The 19526-nt window shown below is 39.4% G+C and overlaps 1 protein-coding gene and 1 long non-coding RNA gene across 5 annotated transcripts in view; both read right to left on the bottom strand.

Annotated features, from left to right (window-relative positions):
• Positions 1–19526, bottom strand: part of cecr2 (CECR2 histone acetyl-lysine reader) — a 38842-nt gene that overhangs the window by 6716 nt on the left and 12600 nt on the right. Inside the window, exons 2-15 of one of the 4 annotated variants that reach the window (XM_019893975.1) lie at positions 16613–16707; positions 13639–13822; positions 12225–12352; positions 11989–12072; positions 11484–11542; positions 11211–11374; positions 5223–5312; positions 4925–5075; positions 3895–4024; positions 3780–3817; positions 3611–3702; positions 3411–3537; positions 2496–2848; positions 2285–2416 (exon numbers count right to left, since the gene is read on the bottom strand). In XM_019893975.1, coding sequence (XP_019749534.1) covers positions 2285–2416; positions 2496–2848; positions 3411–3537; positions 3611–3702; positions 3780–3817; positions 3895–4024; positions 4925–5075; positions 5223–5312; positions 11211–11374; positions 11484–11542; positions 11989–12072; positions 12225–12352; positions 13639–13822; positions 16613–16707 — 1827 coding nt within the window. Of the gene's footprint in view, positions 1–2284; positions 2417–2495; positions 2849–3410; positions 3538–3610; positions 3703–3779; positions 3818–3894; positions 4025–4924; positions 5076–5222; positions 5313–11210; positions 11375–11483; positions 11543–11988; positions 12073–12224; positions 12353–13638; positions 13823–16612; positions 16708–19526 lie in introns of those variants that run through there. The other 3 variants (XM_019893976.1, XM_019893978.1, XM_019893977.1) reach the window with 3 other exon arrangements.
• Positions 9676–10540, bottom strand: LOC109530354 (uncharacterized). Its single transcript, XR_002171000.1, has 2 exons — positions 10370–10540; positions 9676–9794 (listed from the first exon to the last, which is right to left on the bottom strand). It is a non-coding gene; the product is annotated as an uncharacterized LOC109530354 (long non-coding RNA).

Raw genomic sequence — 19526 nt, 5'->3', positions numbered from 1 at the left:
GTGCTAATACTGACTTTATTCATTGTATAAGTGTTTGCGGCAACAACCACCAAATATTTGGCCAAAAATTAAACTTAGCCTCAGGGAATAAAAGGACAAGTGTAAATCCAAACAGTCAAAGAAATGCTTTTTTTTTTTTTTTTTGGCGCCTGCCCCGATATCCTGTCTTACAACACTTGACGTCAGGGTCTGTGTTTAAATACGTTAGTATGAGTTGTAGCCAAAAGCTGCTATGACAATTTAAGTTATTCATTATTAGACATCTCACTGGTATCAATCTTTTAAAGACTACCGGTGATCAGAAAAGCCAAGCTAGCAAAGCTAACACTCTTGTCAGCCACAACTATCTTCTTTTCATAATCTTCAAACGCAATTATCTATGTTCATAATCTCTGACCTATACGTACGTGTAAAGACTGCTTTGCCTTGTAGGCTGGACATTTTGCTGCATCACAGAGTATTATAGTGTGGCAATTGGAGCAGACATGCGAGTCGAAAGACCTCCGTTTGGAACACCCATTACAAGACTCAAAATTAGCAGGTTTGCATTACAATTTGCACAGCAATTTTTGCTATCACAGAGTAATTGAGGGCAGAGAAGGGATGTTATGCTCTGAATGGAGAAAGTGAGCCGGATCACCTTTTCAAATCAGGATTTTCTCCATTGTTTTTTCTATGAAATGAAAAGAAATCGAGTTCCAGAGAACAGATCAGCGAACATCAACAGAGTTCCAGACATTACATGTGATTTTTAAAATTTTTTTTTTAGCAATTTTTATTTTTGGCCAGAATATAAATACAACATGGACACTACATGCTAATGTGTGGCCATCTAATAGATATAATTGGTGCACAAAATACTAATTTGTAGGTTAAATTCACATGAACAGCACTGATCTTTTATCTGGGTAAGCAAATGGCGTACACCTTTGCTGGAGACCTCAGTGCCCGGCATCCTTAAAGACAAGTGTTGTTTAGTAGTTCGTTCTCTTCAATAGCCTGCAATGCCAGCATTTTCACAATTTCTTTGTAGCTTATTACCAGCCTAAAAGAAAATGCAATCTTTCTACAGTAACCCTGTCCAGGCCTTTCTCCCCAACTTACATCTCTACATTCAAATTCGATAGCCACAAATTTTTCAAGAATTTTTCGCACATTTACAATGTTTTTGGGGGGGGGAAAAGTTGTGCAGTTTTCAACTTTAAGCACACTCCAAAGGTCCCTGCACAAAACCTGCTCCTATCAAATTTGCATCAGCTTTGTTATTAAGGTGACGAGCTCAGTGTATGCCCACAACCACAATTACATCATAAGGTCATCAGGGTCCACTTGGCAATATGTGACATGCAGCCAGTGTAGTACTCTAAATGGCTATACACTGTATTTTGTAGGGTTTTGGTGATGTTGAATGAAGGTAATTTGTTTCCCCTCGAGTTGTATTCATTTTAGTTTGAACACTTTCATAACTATTAAACAAACAATATTGTCTTATTCCTTGTTAGCTGTTCTAATCTAATAAGCACACAGCCATGAACCTTCCTGTTTTATTCTCATATGCTAAAATGCTCAGTGCTCAAGTGGTACAAATGATATGACACTTTAATTAATGCCTGATGCTTTTTTTGATGCAAGAAATGCTAAGTATATTTGTGTTTGAAATTTCCCCAATGAAACCATTTATAGACAAGAAAATAGTTTGCTTCGATGCACAACATGAATTTAAGAAATGAAAACTTCACATTACAAAAAGTAAGTCGCTTCATTGCTCATTATCAAGAGAAATGTCTCATTTTCTCTTGTTTTCATAATTGGTCTTCAACCAAGCAAAAATACAATTTATCCGAATACTGACCTCGATTATTCAATAGTGTTCTGTAGGATTCTCGGCTACTACTACATTCAACAGCTGCTCACCCGTTATATTGTCGTATTTTTACTTTTTGATAAAACCTTTGCTTCAGGTTTATCATTCAGTAACTGGGTTTTCCCATAACGTCAGAAAATGCGCAATTGACTTTTTGTTTTGATTATTGTGAAAGCAGATGCTTGATTCAATGACATCATTGATTAATCAACTGTAACTCTATTTTCATGACATGAGTGTCAGCTATAAAAATATCTTTAGTCGTTCAATCCCCCTATATACAGGTAGACTGTATTTTGTTTTAGCAGTAATGTAAAATATACTTTTAATCTGAACGAGCCTAGACAGTCCTGCCTCCCAATTACCATGCCCTTTCAGACAATTTTCCCAAAAACATGGTAAGTTGACAAAACTTTGTACCTGCATGCTAAAGTTGTGGGGCAAACGATTCAAGCTGGGATCTCCATGCCTTGGAATGTGACCTGGGTAGGCAAAACGAGGATCCATGCCCATACTATGAGTGTACATGTGCGGCCCATGAGGACGATGTAACTGGCCAGATGAAAAAGAAATGAAAATGGCAGACTTCGTAAACATGTAAAATTAAATACTGTGACGAATGAAAATATACCCGTTGTGCTGGGTGGTACATGCCCCTGATGTCTCCATGTCGGTGTTGCTGGCTCGAAGGAAAGCTCCAATGAGACTGTGTCAGGGGTCGCACTGGCTTGCTAACCTGGTCCTCCAACAGCCTCTGGCCTTTGCCACCCTGCACACTTCGTTTACGCTGCACCTCCTCGGTGGCCTTGATTAAACTTTCAGGTCCCAAATTTTTCGTGCTTCGATTTCGCTTTTTTTCCTTGCGCTCCTTGTCTTCTTTGCTGATGTAAAATTCTTCATCAGTGTCACCCTCCTCTGACGGCAAGTGTTTTAACTGGGCCCGGTTAAAACAGCGCTCAAGAGACTCTGCCATCACAGTATATTCTGGAAGGGAAGCAGACACAAAAGCGTGGATAATTAACTAAACATTTTTGACAAAATCAGTTCTTGTGCACCACCCAGACTCAAACAAAACAAGCATGTAGCCCATTCAGCCCGACCATAACCTTTTATCTTTACAAAGAAAAATATACAACAGCACACAGATTCTCCTGCATTTAGAATGCATTCAGGCCAACACTGATCATTGCAATAGGTCAGAGGGCAAATGTTGACCCCTGCTCCTCCCATCCTCTCCTATACCGGGGTCCAACGTCACCACTCCCACTTACCCCCATCCCTAGGGGAAGTAGTCCATAGAATGGATAGCTCTAGAAGGGGGGCTTTGGGGCTGGAATGTTTCTCTTGACACCGCAGGGCTCAGTTACTCCTGAGCATTGGAGCACTGCTCAGTCATTCCTCATTAATCACTGTCAAGGCTGCCCTAGCCCTTAGCCCCATTTCAACATTAAGTACATCGCTTTCGTTTGTGCCGTCATACCTAACCATGGTTGACTCTCATGTTGTTCGTGTTTGTGTGGGTATGTGAATAGATGTTTTCATTTACCACTATCTTCTCCGTTGTACTCAATGCAGTTTTTAAAAATGAGCTTCACATCAGAAATAAACTCCTCCTTTGCAAGATATTCTCCATCATTGAGTTTCCTCTCAATGGTGGAAAGGTCCATGGGAGTCTGAGGAGACAAGAAAGATTTTTCAAAAACTTACAAGTTCTCCCATCAAACGATCATTACATTGTTTTTGTACCTGGATTATGTCATGGTAATTGGGAGCATAGGAGTCATCTACAGGTTCCAAGAAAGGCCATGCATCTTTATGAGCCTTCAAGGCTTCCAGCACTAGGAAGGGAGAGTAGAGATCAGAGATGACTAAATGCATTTGCAGACACTAACATTTAGCATCTCTGCAAGTATACCTTTGTACAAACCCGTGTAGTCATCTTCCATGTCAAAGCTGAAAGACAACACAAGCTTATTAACAGTCAAGTTCCATGCAAATTATTCATTTGTAAATTTATAAAAGCCTCATACAAATCTTTAGCAGTCCGTGTTCTGAGTACAGGTGAAGAAGGCTCGAAATTCTTAAGTTGTGGTGGGAGGTCTTTTCCTTCAGACAACAGATAAGCCTTTTCCTCTCGCATCTTCCGTCTCCTGGCCCGCTCTGGGAGACAAAGCGAAGGGGCGGGGGGGGGGAGCGAGAGAGAGAATGAGGCACAGAATGAGTGAGAGACTGTGACAATGAGAGAAAAACAATCAGCATCCGGGCAAAAGAGAGCAAGAGTGCGAGAGCGCTCTCAACATAGGGCCAATCACAGACAAAACTAACAGGACAGAAGCAAAACATATTTAGCCTTTGGCCTCTTGAGTTTGCATGCTAAAAACTAGGTTGCTAAGAGGGTAAATGTTTTTGCCATTTCAATATATGGAGCCCAGATGGAAGAGGAACAATTTTGCGAAGTTGTCTAAGGCAGAGTTGATCAAAAGAGCAAACACAGAGCTAAGAGTGCACATGTATCGCGACTTTCTTGCAACATGAAAGGCATGCCAGCCTTCTGTTGTGTGGATTAAAGACGTTCGAAGGAGGATTCCACATGTGTAATCCATACAGAACAGTCGAGGTCTAGCGCTTCATCTATAAGACATTAATAGAGCTGCTCAACTAGAACACAATCAGCAGTTCATTAACCCTTGACAGATAACAGAGAGAGGCAGATTGATCATGGCGCTGAATTTTGCCTGTTCTAGTCTAAGTCAGTAACACTGCACAATGATACAAATGTTCCTGTGCTTTGGCAGATTTTCAAGTTAATAGACAAACTAAAAGTGGAAGCTGGTCATGTGAAAGCCTGAATGAAGGGTGCATTTGATCTATTTGTTGCAAATATCACGTGATGAAAACTCATCGCGGATGAAAGAATGTGAAATCATTGTTTCAAATTTGCTTCAATTTTATGTTTGGCAACAAGGTTCATTAAAATGAAGACTCATTCCGCAGGTTCCAAAAGTGCATTAACATCTCTGGAAACCTTTTTACATACTAGGTGTGTTCCAATCATCCTACCCTCCACAGCTTTGAGCTTCTCCATTTTCTCTCGCTGTCGTCGTTCCTGCTGAAGCCTTTCTTCTTCTCGTCTCTGCTCAGCCAGCAAGACCTGCCTGTCCAGCTCCTCATCATTTCTCTTCTCAAACTCAGCTGTGGCATTCACATTGTCCTTAATTCAAAGAACAGCAACATCAGAACCTGACAGACATGGTTGCTCTATTAGCTAGTGGACATGCATCAAAACATGACAACGGTTTCACAAATGGATGCTACTCCGTTACTGTCGCAGAAAAAAAATTAAAACCATCACACATGCCTGCTCCTCTTGGTTCATGTGTTTTTCAGAGAAACGCTGAGATGCACGGAATGGGGTTGGATCCTCAAGCTTCAGTTTCTGCTCACGCTCCTGAAACAAGGATTAAAAGTTCAAGATTAGACTATCTGAGGCTTAACGCATACATTTATGATTAAAGCAACATACAGCCCCCAGAGTGAATGAGGTTGTTTTTACTGTGATCAATGACATCATTGAAAGATTGCACAAATCATGTGTTACAGTTAAGCAGCCATTTTGCATGAAATACAAATTAATGATGATCTCAATCTAGATTGGTGTAAAGTCTCATGAACTGAAAGGAAACATTACGACAAAGCATATTGTGCGTTGTAAAAAATATTCCAGTCGGCTTCAAAATGTCGCATCCGACAATGACAGCACAATGAAACAAATATGTGCAGCTGTCGCTTAATGTGATAACCTGACTTCATAACGCTCTCACTACCTTCACACACACACGCACAATGTCTATCAATACAGAATAAGACTGCTGTACAATTTCAGTGTCCCACTAAAATTGAGTCATGCAGGAGTTATGACTTATAAATCTACAAGTTATTCGCTCAAAATGTTTTTGAAAAGGATTCCAACTTAAATATTAATTGTGTTTTCCATTGCATGTTTTGGATGTAGCTACATTTTTACAAAATATCACATTCTGCTCGTTTGCTGATGAATAAATATTTTATATTCAAATCACACTTGCGCCCCCCCCTTTTTACTTTCCTTGGGGCATTACAAAGCATTTGTAAAAATGCTTGAGAATAGTTCTGGTGATACTCAGTAAACAGTACACAATTATACTTCTATTACAAGCTGCCTAGGAACGACAGAGGTTAATGAGCCAACAGATATTATCTGCCATTCTTACATGTAAATGGTCATTACTATACAGTGTTCCCTTTTACATTAAAAATAAACAAAAAACCAAATACATACAGCAAATCAGTTATTTACATAGACATATTGCTCCATCTTGTGATAGGATTGATTATTGTTTCATTCCAATTATTATTATTTTACTTTTTTAACTTGCAGATCAGCCCCAAAAATCCTGATCATGAAAAGCCAAATGAAAATATCAGGAAATGATAAGAAAAACAAGTGATTGAGCCTTCAAGATGGACAGAAAGCCACACAGGCCCCGGGGACTTGGGGTGAAGGAGCTGTGAGTATTGAGAGGTCACAGGCTTTGTCCCTCCCCCAGATCCCCCTTCCCTCTTTTGCTGCCAACATTCCCTCAAATCTCCCTGGGGGTGACAGCCAAGCTTTACCAGACAAAAAGTCAAACCATGTATTCAGTCTAAGGAAAGGGAGTAGACTCCTACTTCAACATGCAGGCTAAAGATGGCTTGTCAAAAACCTGAAATATGAATATGGTGCCCAAAAGAAAAAAAGGTATGAGTACCTGAATTATATGGTCTGCATAAATTTTCTCAGCTGTGCACATAGGGTTCTGCAGTAACAGCAACACAATGGCCTGTGGCCACAAAAGTGAGGTGACAGTGTCAGGCCACCCCAAATTCACTGGCCCGAAGAAATAAAAATCAACATCTTTTTTTAATTTTAAAATTTTATCCACTTAACGCAATTTTGCGTGCCAATTTAAATTATTCGATACGGTATTGCTTGAACAAGATGTAAAGCCCACGTGTCAAATGCTAAAATATTAAATTAAAAATTCTAATATTAAAATATTAACATTAAACTTTATACTGAAAAACACCCATACCATGCAAACAAAGTAACTACATATATAAAGTAATGTTTACTTAAAAGCTGTAATAATGTAGAAAGAACCCAAAAGGGCTTACTGACGTGGCACAGTATTCTTGTTAACTTCCATTTATTTCTTTAACATGAGATTATGGAATTTATGATATTTGACAGCCATGTGTGTGTGTGTGTGTGTGTGTGTATATATATATATATATATATATATGTATATATAATTTTTTTGAAAATATTACCATTTTCTAAATTTTCTCTGATGCAATAGCCTCCTACAACTTTCTATAACCTAATAATTTAACATATGATAAAATAATATATATACTGTATGTAAAGCAAGCATTGGATTGTATTACCCATTCAAGAAGCACAAACAAAATGACCTCCAGCGTAACCACTTAGGCGGAGAGGATCCCGCAGCACAACAAAGCTGTCATTCAAGAGGCTTCATCCTGTTTCAAGGTGAGCCCCTGCCTGCTGTCACTGTACATGAAATGACTGGTGACGGCAAATCAAGACACATGGAGGGCTAGATTCAAAAGGATAAGGACACTGTATTTGACATGTCTGCCCCCCCAACCACACACATTATGCACACACATTCTTTGCACTAAGTATATAAAAAGAAGCACAACTGTGCCTGTCCATGATGTGCATGTTTGCGAGCCTTATCAGCAATCAGGAGCAATTTGTGTCTTCAATCTAGCTGACTGAGAGACACTGTTATATTCACAGACTTTTTATCCCTCGAGCAAAAATTTGTTTAAAAAAAAACAGCAACAACAAAACAACACACAACAACAAATAGCGACAATGCTAAAAATGGTCCTCTTGTTGGTAATAATCCTACACGGGGGAGGGCATTAGGGCCAGCTGGATTTATTCTGAATCACTTGGGAGTCCCAACTAAGAAAGGCTAACGTGAGTGAGCGATTACAATTTTGTTGAGCATTTTATTTTCCAATTAAAACATACGACACATATACAAGTGATAGCAATTAAAGAATGTAATTCTCATAATAAATGCATATGTTTGAAAAGACCACAACTAATTCAAAAGGGAAAAAAAATCTAAGCCTTCAACATGTAACATAATCTTAGAAACAGTACTCTACTGATTTAGTCTTAAAGGGAATACAGTTGTACAAAGAAGGACCGGTTTTAAAAATCAGACGTGGGCATTCCGTCAGACTGACGGAATGATCTGTCAGTGTGTCACAGATAGACAATTGACAGCAAACTTCCCAAAAATGATGCACTAAGCACTGATGGAAGTGGAGTTTCATCAGTCAGTGTAATCATCACTAACTGGGTGAAGTACCGATGGACCTCTCAGTCCGCCACTGACAGACGTCTGCTTCACTGACTACTGATGGAAAGAGCTCAGCCAAATTTATGTGGAGGTGGATAAAAATATAATAATCATGTTCTGCAAATCTAACAACGGAAATCGCAATATTATGGATGATATTACAGTAACATCACAAACATAAGCCTAGCACTATAAAAGGAAAGACGCTTAAATCAACATATTTCTCTTGAGCTAACTATAGGCTGAACTCAAATCAGGAAAACTCCAGGATTCAGTTTCAACAACTCAACACAAGAGCTCGAATCACCAAACGCGTCTAAAGGCGAAAACGGCATCTTCTCTGACTTCTCAATTGAATCTGAGAAGAGTTGCTTCTATTGACTATACTGTCAAACCTCGGTTTTCGAACGTCTCGGTTCTCGACCAATTCGGTTTTTGACCAAAAATTTCGAGTTTTTTATGCCTCGGATGACGAACAAATTTCGGTTCTCGAACAAACTGAGCGCACTTGAATGCACCACTTGACTCCTCTCGCCTTCCTTGGGTAGACGAGGAAGTGACGCTTCCTCGTGTCGCTTTCCATTGTGAGCAGACGTGTTCAATAATGTTTTTTTTTTTTTTTTTTAAAAAGAGCGTGGTTTTGGTTTTCGAACAATTCGGTTTTCGAACAGCCTTCTGGAACGGATTATGGACGAAAACCGAGGTTTGACTGTGTATAGAAGCACTTTGTGCTTCCTATATAGATGGCGGTCTGCTGCAAAGAGATGTAATCCACCAATGAACCAAAAAGCATTGAGTAGAAGAGGGAGAACGAGCAAAATGCTGAGCATTGAAAGGCAGGAGAAGCTACTTTGATTGGATTTTACTCAGGTAAGCCATTTTAAACTTCAAATTAAGGAAGGATTTTAGGAGTTAAAACAGCTGCAGGAAGCCACCAGTTAAAGAGATGTTATGTAAAATGTGAGTGAAATATGTGTGGTTGGGCAGTCACCATATGATGTAGATGTACTGATAAATAATGCATTCCATTTACCATTTTAATAACATTGGATTTTTGATCTGCTAGACCACGGGTGTCAAAGTCAAGACCCGGGGTCCAGATCTGGCCCACCACATTATTTAATGTGGCCCGCAAAAGCAAATCAAACATGGCAACTTCCTTGATGCTTTCTCAAATTTGTACCAAAATTTCAATTTCTCATACGTAATAAATATGCGAAATATTGTCAGCATTGTCTTGTTACCAAGCCCCTTATTACACCAACTTAAATGATCGTTGAATGAACCATTATTCTTGACTTCATTTTATGTTTTCACATTCGTAACAGCCCTCCAGGGGAAACAGTCACTATGATCAGGCCGGCGACAAAAATGAGTTTGACACCCCTGTGCTTGACTTGACTTTTTTTTTTTTTTTGACTGACGGACCGATGAAATCTATTGATGGAAGCGATGACGGAAGCACAGTTAAAATAACGTAATGAAACAAAAAAACGATAACCGATCACCTATCCCAGGGGTCGGCAACCCAAAATGTTGAAAGAGCCATATAGGACAAAAAAAACATGTCTGGAGCCGCAAAAAAATAAAAACCTTCTATAAAACTTACAATGACGGAAACACATGCTGTATGTATGTAGGAGACTGGACTGTCTCAGAATTGTTTGTTATTCATTCCTTTGTTGTGTGCTCACAAACGCCCCCATAGAATTTATTTTGTAATTTCCTCGCTTGATTTTTTGTTTTGGTGCATTATTATTGAAGTGACCATTAATTTCCGTTTTTCAGAGGCTGTCTTTGAACATCTCTCGAGTCAAACGAGAGGAGAGAAGGCACGGAGTCGGACGCAGATGTGTCTTTGTCGAGACTGTTAAAAGCATAAATAAAGTGTACGTTTTAAAAAACCAACACCACAGCTCTCCTTTTTCAGAGCTGCAACATGTATCTATATCTATTTGAGCTATATTAGCCTACTATCAAAATCTTTTTCCATTTTCAAACATTTTAATAAAGCTCCAGGGAGCCACTAGATGTCGCTAAAGAGCCGCATGTGGCTCTGGAGCCGCGTGTTGCCGACCCCGACCTATCTGATCAGACCAATCTATCGAATCTATTTGAACAATTTGTTTAGTTTCTGTACAGTTGACCTCTGCTATTAGCGGGTGTTTGGGACTGGACTGGACCACGTACAGTGGCGTGAAAAAGTATTTGCCCTCTTTCCTGATTTCTGTGTTCTTTGCATATTTATCACACAGATTTTTTTTTTGTTCCTCAAATTGGTATTAAACCTGCATTTTATATTATCTTGGGTAGTCCCTGTATGATATTAAAATTGATTTGATGAACTGAAATGTTTGTCTGTGATAAATATACAAAGAACACAGAAATCAGGAAGGGGGTAAATACTATTTCACAGCACTCTAACTAAAACCAAAATTTGCATATTACTACATTCAGAAAAATAATTAAACCCTAAGAATTCTCCTCAAAATAAATAAATAAATATTAAAAAATACTGGAAAATGAATGAGTCGATAGGCAGATACCTTGGATTAATATTGATGGCTGCACAGAGCTTCCCGGGAATGAACAAGATTCTCTTTGCTGTAATGTCTTATTTTGCCGATCCAATCAATGACTTGATTGATTGATCTACAAATTATTACACGACAAAAGATCACAAAAAAAAATTATCTGCAGACCCGATGCAGCCAATCAGATCTGTGTAGTCTACGAATCCCAACCCTGCCAAAAAAAAAAAAATGCTGTCTTTCATACCAATTTTGTTCAAGTCTTTGTCTTGAAAATTCACCATTTCACATATGTACATAAATTCAGATATGATTCAATTGTCATTGCAATGCTACAGACCTTGTGAAACACTGTACTGTGAACTAATGGTATTGATTCTTTTGGTATCTGACCTTGTGTTCAATCATGTTGCGTATCTCAGGCAGAAAATTCTGGCTGATGACCCGGTAGAGGTGGCGGTCTTGGGGTGAGAGCTTATCCTTTATGCTTTCTGCCAAGTTAACCCACTGTTCTTCTGTCTCGCACACAAGGGACCAGGTGCCTCGCTTACGACCTACTAGAAGCCAAAAGCACAAAGGCATTTGAGCCACACGTAGGTGTTGGTTAAACAGGTACCAAAAAAAGCAACAAGTACATAGCTGTTAATGTACTGTACGTATACATACCTTTAGCAGGAGGTATATCATCCATTCCATTTTCTGCATTCTCTTCACTTTCTGCCTCACTACAAAGACATACAAATATGAAACAGCAAGTTCTGAAATAGTAAAGTATATCAAAACAGTAATTGTACAAATCAATCATTGAGCAATTCACTCCTTTTCAAAACAATCATGGCATCCAACTATTCCCACATGTGGGATGTTCCAAACAAGTGTTCGATGAAATTCCTCAACTTTGTCTTTTTTCCACCTGTCCCAGTTTTTTGGGCACATGCCATAAATTACAAAAGTATTGATTATTTGTGAAAAACAATGAAGTGTATCCATTAGAACATCAAATATATTGTCTTTTTAATGTATTCAATTAAATATAGGTTGAACATGATTTGCAAATCATTGTATTCTGTTTTTATTTATGTTTAACACAACGGCCCAACTTCATTGGAATTCGGTTCGTTCATATACAGATACATATTAACACGGACAACAACAAAAACAAAAAATTCACCTTAGGTCAGGGTCTTCAACTCTTTTTTTCTTCGGTGGTCTTCCTCTTTTCTTTTTCTCTGGCAATGTTAACTCAGGATTTTCACTGTAAGAGAGGTAGCATCAACTGAATGTAATCCTTAAAAAGCCTAACTCCCAATATGACCAATTACCAAATATGTAATATAACATCGGAATGTTTCTGAACAAATTATGTCTTTTCGATAAGGAATCAGGAGAATAAAGAGAGGTGTTTACCTGATTTTCTCCACTTCTCTCATGAGTACCTCCTCTTTGTACATACGAGTGCCATAAAAATACCAGTAGAGAGCCCCATTTCCATCTTGCCCAAGGGGTTCTACCCTCAGACTGTCTGCATCCAGTCCCTGATGGCAGCAAAGGACACCATCACTTCACTCAATTCTAGATGTCATTCAGTCCGTTCAGCCTTTTACAGTGGTGGATCATAATGCAGGTGTGAGACAGCATGCTGATAAGGAACTTTTCCCACATGCTGACCACTGCCACCTCAAAAATGTCAGACGATATCACATTCTTCCCAAGTAGAAATAATGCTACAAGTTTCAAGAAGGAACTGGTCGAAAGGGGTAAATTAATATGTAATGATTTGACTTTGAATGTCAATATCTGCATTTACACGCATGGACAAAAGTAGAGGTAAAACCCTTGGTAATGAAAGCATTATTCACTGTGGTTCCTGTAAGAACATGAATCTGACACACACAATGATATAGACAAATTAATATGAATCAACCAATGAAAATCAGATCTTGCTTTGGAACTGTGGTGCAACAGAATTATTTTGAGTGGAAAAAATGTGTGCTGGCTCGTTTGGGGAAGCGTAGGTCGGTAGCTAGCTATGTGGTGGCCTAACAGTCCCATAGTGACCCCGCCACCTCCGCCTTCTGTATTTGTGCGTCTTGGGAGACCTGACATGCTGTGCTCCAGCCCCTCTTGACACAAGGTTGGAGGGCTTTCGCAGTATTTTTTTTTCTATCCAAGTTCCTTGGCTGGAAAATTATTGTACCACTTAATTTTTGCCGGCTGAATATCACGGTTCGTTACTGTTACTTGGTGCAACACTAATGTGGACTGTTGAACAACTGAAGGTATTCATCAAGCAAAAATGTGAAAGAACTCCATGTACTAAGCCTCAACAAATACCGGTAGTGCCCGCAGGTCTTCAACACTTGCTGAGTGCTGTGATTTAACGAGGGTAAATGTGCCCTTATTACATATTTGGGGGTGGGGGGGGCATTAAAGATCTTTTTTTTGTAGTCTATTCAATTGAATATAGTTTGAAAATAATTGTATTCTATTTGTATTTACATTTTAGACAAATTCATTGGAATTGGGGTTATATATTCTGATTGAGTTGATCCAAACACCAGGGAATGTGCACCTTTAGGAAAGTCAAATATAAATGACTTTTTTTCGGCATCTTAATATGCTACATTTTCTTCATTCTAATTACCTAAAACCTACCTTATATTCCACTCAATCTAACTTAAATTGACTTTAATTCTTGTCAGCTGTTTTGATACAATTGGACAAGGTGGCACTTTTAAGACCCTACAACAACATATTGCATTAACAAGGATGAAACTCAAATGTTGGACTTTACAACGGTATCCTGAAAAATGTAGTGTACCTTCAATAGGTCAAAGACATCAGCAGCATCCAGACGATAATCGCAGAGACGGTGCAGCAGTTCCACCTGAGTGCGAGGGGGCAAGTTTTCAAAGGGCTCCTCTCGAAGTGGGTTGGGCTTCCCCTCTTCTAGCTCCCACCGGTAGCTGATGATGTCATCCAGATAGCTGGTGACTACCTGGGGACTAAAGTGCTGAATGGTGAATATGCATTTTGTTGTTGTTTTTCTCAGAAAATGCTCGCTCTAATGTTGTGTAACATCGGGTCTGAGTCACCAGTAGTCTTCTGCACAGCAATTGTACAACACTAAGATAAAAACAATCAAATGGTGCCTTATATTTATCAAAAAACAGAATAAAGCGGCCGTGGGAAATGCTTTTCCAAAGCCTTCCAGCATATTGTGACATACAAAGACTCCAAGACTGTTCCCATTCATTTGATTAAGCTAAAGTCTTTTCAGCCTTTTAAAAATCAATTTCACTTTATAGCCTTTTCATAATTTCAGAAAACTACTTTTTATTTCTTTCCTCAACTATTAAAATGTTTTTAAATCTTTTGGTTGCAAATGTCTTTTATATAGTATATACAATCATACTTTTAGTCATTTAATAGGCTACTTTTGTTCTCTCTGCGGGGCGGCACGGTGGTCAACTGGTTAGCACTCCGTCCTTCCTGTGTGGAATTTGCATGTTCTCCCTGTGCCTGCTTGGGTTTTCTCCGGGTACTCCGGTTTCCTCCCACGTTCCAAAAACACGCATGGCATGTTAATGTAATACTAAATTGTCCTTAGGTGTGAAAATAAAGAAATATGTCATGGAATGAGCACTGGAAAAAAAAATCCTGGCTAATGCAAATGACCTATTCTACAGCCCATACTGCTTTTTCCACGAATAAAGCTCAACTTGTGCCATTAGAGACATGATGGTAATTTTGAGAGATCGTTTCACACCTTGGATTTTCTGCCCATATGAGCTTATTTGTGGGCATTTTTAAATTATACCTGTCAGCTAATCGAAGAAGGAGTAGCCTGAGCAGCAGGTAAAATAAAAGAATCGATTGGAGCTGTGAACATTTGCCCGATGCAGCCGAAGATGGGGAAAGCTGTCTTTTCTGGGTGAGTACTGACATAATGGACAGGTTGAGTATATTCCTTGAAACTCTGAGGAATTGCCAAGATCCCAAAAGTCATACATCACTGAAATTTCATGCCAGTGATTCAACGGAACGACGTACCTATACACCTGTATATTTAAAAGTGTGGGTTTCCTTAAATTCTCTGAGTGATACATTTGGTTTTTGTACGTCTGTAATATGTTTTCCTCTTGCACGAACAAAGCACAAATATTTTAAACGCATGAAATAACACACATCACATCCATCTCCTCCTTGCTTTTCCCCTAATGAAGTGTCGTACCCACCCGCTCACCATTTGCAGCTACCCAAAAAATAAATAAATAAATAAAGACAGAAAGAAAGAAAGAGAGAGAGACAGAGAGTTGTGCAGATGTTTGCTTTGTTTGTGGTTGTTAAAATTATCAATGTGACTAAGTGCCGCCATGTTGGGGGAATTTTATAAAAACAAAAATTTTGCAATTTGCACTTCTGAACGCATTGAAAATCCCCCTTGACAGATCAATTCACAAACAAACAAACAAACAAATAAATAAAAACCCAGCCTATTTTGGGAAAACTGTTAAGTTGATGGAAAAATATTTTCGCCATGAGTAGCTACTCTTTCTCCAAATTGGACCAGTAAATGGTACGGGTTAGGCATAGCCGATTAATCGTTACCTTTTAGTTCCAACTCAGAAGAAGAGAACAAGAGGGGTTTTGAGCATCTAGGCAACATAGAGAAAGAGGACCAGAAAAAAAATGGCTTATCTTGAAAGAGCAGCGTGCACTTCTCACACAGCTGTAGGGTCCCCTCCTCACTAACCCCATCTCGCTCTTCCTTTCTGTCTCTTGTTCTCGGCAAAAGCCTTCCTCCCACCTTCCCCCTCTCCGGCCGAGCATTTAACACGTGCAGATGAAAAGGGCAGCTCTGTGAAAGGCCAGTGGTGAGCAGCCACCCCCAGTATGCCAGCGCCTGTCCAGTCCAATAAAGCAGGTTGTCCTACTGATGTTGGTTGCCTGGGTGGAGAACTGGCTCATTCTTGCCTCTGTTTATCAGTCCGCTGGGACCACTATGCCGCTTGCCAATCTTGAGCAGACAGTATAAGATGGAGAACCTTCATCTAGGGAGTAACACTAAATGTGTTGGAGGGGTACTCTCTGCCAATCACCTTCCATATTTAAAAATATACATGCTATTTCTATAATTCCAGTAAGGTTACGATGTAATTCTGTAATTAAAAAATTGGATTTGTTTTTGGCTTCCTCAACAAATGTATAACTGGATACCGGAGACCACGTTTGCGTTTAAAACAGTGGTTCTTTAACCTGGGTTCGATCGAACCCTAGGGGTTCGGTGAATCGGTCTCAGGGGTTCGACGGAGCCTCTGCCATGGAGGTTAAGACATACCTGACTCAACATGTTAATTAGTTATGACACACCCACTTGGCCATTACTGGCTGCAGATGATCACATTACATTGCTTGTCCTGTCAGTGCTGCAGGAAATTTAGTTCGCTCAGTAGTCAACGTGTGACTGTCGTGATATGTCGTAAAAATTTAAAAAAAAAAAAAAAAACCTTATACTTATGTCTTGAGATGTTATTTACTTTTTTCTGTTTTTAATACTTGCATTTTTTTATGCCTTGAATTTGTAAAAATTCATATTTTAGTTTTTCAAAAATGAAGGGTTCGGTGAATGCGAATATGAACTGGCTGGGTTCGGTACCTCTAACAAGGTTAAGAATCACTGGTTTAAAACAAAAGCCAAAACCTTACCTTCATAATACAAAATAGAAGAATGAGATGGCTAGTTTAAAAATCCCTTTAAAGATAAGTATCACTTCTATCAGGTCTTAACTTACGTAATGTCAGTGCGCTGGTAACATCCCTGCAGCAGACAAGCAATAAGGTCCCCAAGGAAGTTCAGGTCCTGCTCTGAAAGCGCTTTCTCCAATTCCTTGACACACAGCAAAGACATAAAATTAGCAATCCACTGTATGTTGCTCGCAAACACATATTTGGACCACATACAGCGCATGGGACACTCAGAAAGTTTATTGGTAACTGGGGAGTAAGGTTTGGGGTACGGGGGTGGGTGGCTGTCACTTGATTGGACTGTACCAAAAATAGACACGCTGTTCTGAAAAATCACCACTTTTCCCAAAATGTCTGATGGCAATCACACCCCTCCTATCTTCAGGGGGGGAGTCATCGTGAGAGTCGAACCAAACTTACAAGTATTTTGTTCCAAATGGTAATTCTGTCCTTGAGCCATATTTAGAGCGCTCCTGTTACCAAAGCCCTGAGTGTCTTAAAACACTTAATATCAGTAAACCACAGTAAATCAAACACGAACACAAAACATTTTCAAGATATGGACACCCACAATGTAAAAAATAAATAAATAAATAAATAAATAAATAATAATAATAATAATAAATAAAATCTACTTTAACGGTTAATATCTATCCAAAAAAAAAAAAAAAAAGTACACGTTACTTTTAAGTGCAGATTTTGATACACAGGGCCAGAATATAAAGCTATTTCAATTTTCAGGTCTTACAGGGCCTCCAAATATGGTCCAAAATTTTGTGTGCGATTTCTGCATCCCAAAAGTGACCGTGCCACTCAAACTTTGACGGGCCATAATTCAAAAACCGTTTGAGCTTCCAGGCTCAACTGTAGAATTCTTTCAGTTGACGCACCAATAATGTAAACGTCAGGAAAATTTAAGAGGCGTCGCTGGGGAGGAAGTGTGACTTGACATGGAATGACCCTTCACATTAATGATCAATAAGACTCAAAGATAGTGGGGTCAGTAGTTTATCTATACAGCATATGAATCATGAGTTAAGCTGTCACATTCATGACTACAAGCAAAACCAGGCTATTCATATCCACAGTGGGACAAACACTGAAAGTTGTGACAAGACTAATGCCAAAAGGTGTGTTGCCATTTAACCTCTTTTGTATGGTTGTTTCTAAAGAACAAGTCAGCCTGAAAGTATTCTTTCACTGAACTCACTTAACTCCACTGCTGACTCCTCTATGGCTTCATTGGTTAGGAAAAAACAAACAAAAAAAATTCTAATTTTATTTGGCATTTCCACTCCATTCTTTCCTCCTCAGTGCTCAGCAGTCCAGCATCTGAGAGTCCTCTCTGAGCTACTTCATAAAAATGTCTTGCTATATGATCAAACTTTGAGTCCAATGTGCACACATAATTAAGACAGACACTGGATTCATAGTTGTTCATATACCATGCCTACTGAATGCACAAGTTATTTGGTAGAGAAAATAAATAAATAATTAAAACAAGTCACGCTGTTTCCACAAAATAATGGGGTTTATTATCTGGCGATCACCTAAGAAACCTGCTTGCTGTTTGTTAATCTGCTTGTACACACAACTCACTTATACGACGACAATGCTAGTTATAAGAAGAGCCGCTGCTTGCTGGTGCATATGATCTGATTAATTGAGTAATCAGGACTAATGGTGATTTGTCAACTGGCAAAATAATCCTTTGTGGAAGCCCTACTTAGCATTAGCCAACGTTTTACCACAACCACCAGCCACCTGATTGACTAGTGAGGTTCAAGCTTTTGTTTTTTCTGTCAGAGGACAAGGGGGAACACTTTGTCTTCGTTGGAGAGTCGCTCATAGCAACGCCCCCATAGTTACTTCAAGAACAAAGCAACATTTCGTGTTGGTTGTAAATGTAGCATAAATATCAAAGTGTTTATCTTTCATCCAAATTCAAAGCACAACAGCAGGGCGCCACATTAACTTTTGCATTGTGGCTACCAGTTTTTCAGTTGGTTGCGCCTTTTTTTGGGGGGGGAGGGGGGGTAGAGCATGACCATATTAGTCAATTTATTGTCATCTCATGTGGCACACCGAAGTTTCATTTGATGTCAAGATTGACGCAATATATCCACCCAAAAATTTTCTAATTCGCTTTTCCCCACGAATGTCGGGGCCGTTCTGGAGCCTATCCCAGCTGTCTTCGGGCAGTAGCAGGGGTACACCTGAACTGATTGCCAACCAATCGCAGGGCATATAGAGACAAACAACCATTTCAGCTCACAATCACACCGAGGGACAATTGAGAGTGTTCCATTAACCTGCTATGCATGTTTTTGGAATGTGGAAGGTAACCGGAGTACCCAGAGTAAACCCACGCAGGCACGGGAAGCACATGCAAACTCCACACAGGAAGGGGATGAAGTACTGCAAATATACTCCCATGTCAAAAGTAATTTAGTGTTCTTCAAGACTGGTTATGTTAACATAAAGGATCCCACATCATGGTGTACCCAAGCACCATCCCTCACCTAAACTTCAAAAAATAAAATAAAGATACCGCTGCTGTGTACTTAGTGTGTGAAAGAAAAATGAAGCTATGACCTGATCATGTCTCACACCGTATGTGGCGAGACAGAAAAACAAAAGAGAACATTCAATCGGCCCTGAAAGAGCATTTGTATGAGCATCCTCAAAGGTGCAGCACATCCACAAATCCGAGTAGTATTGGGGGAGTTGGCCTCTCTGGTTACCTTAACAGCAGACAGTTTCCATGTCACTGCCGTTGACAGCTCAACTGGAGTTCCTATCAGTAATAGTTGGTGTGTGAAGGGGATATTGTGAGCGGGTTGTCTGTTTGTTGTAAGGGTCGTCTATTACCGTGCTTTGATTGCTTTCTTTCTCTCCACCATGTCCCATTCACTTCACATGGTTCCTGCTAGAATCATCACCTGACAAAACCTCCACCCC

This window comes from Hippocampus comes, unplaced genomic scaffold (assembly GCF_001891065.2).
Source record: "Hippocampus comes isolate QL1 unplaced genomic scaffold, H_comes_QL1_v1.1 scaffold104, whole genome shotgun sequence".
NCBI lineage: Eukaryota > Metazoa > Chordata > Actinopteri > Syngnathiformes > Syngnathidae > Hippocampus > Hippocampus comes.
This window is presented reverse-complemented; position numbering and strand designations above follow the sequence as displayed.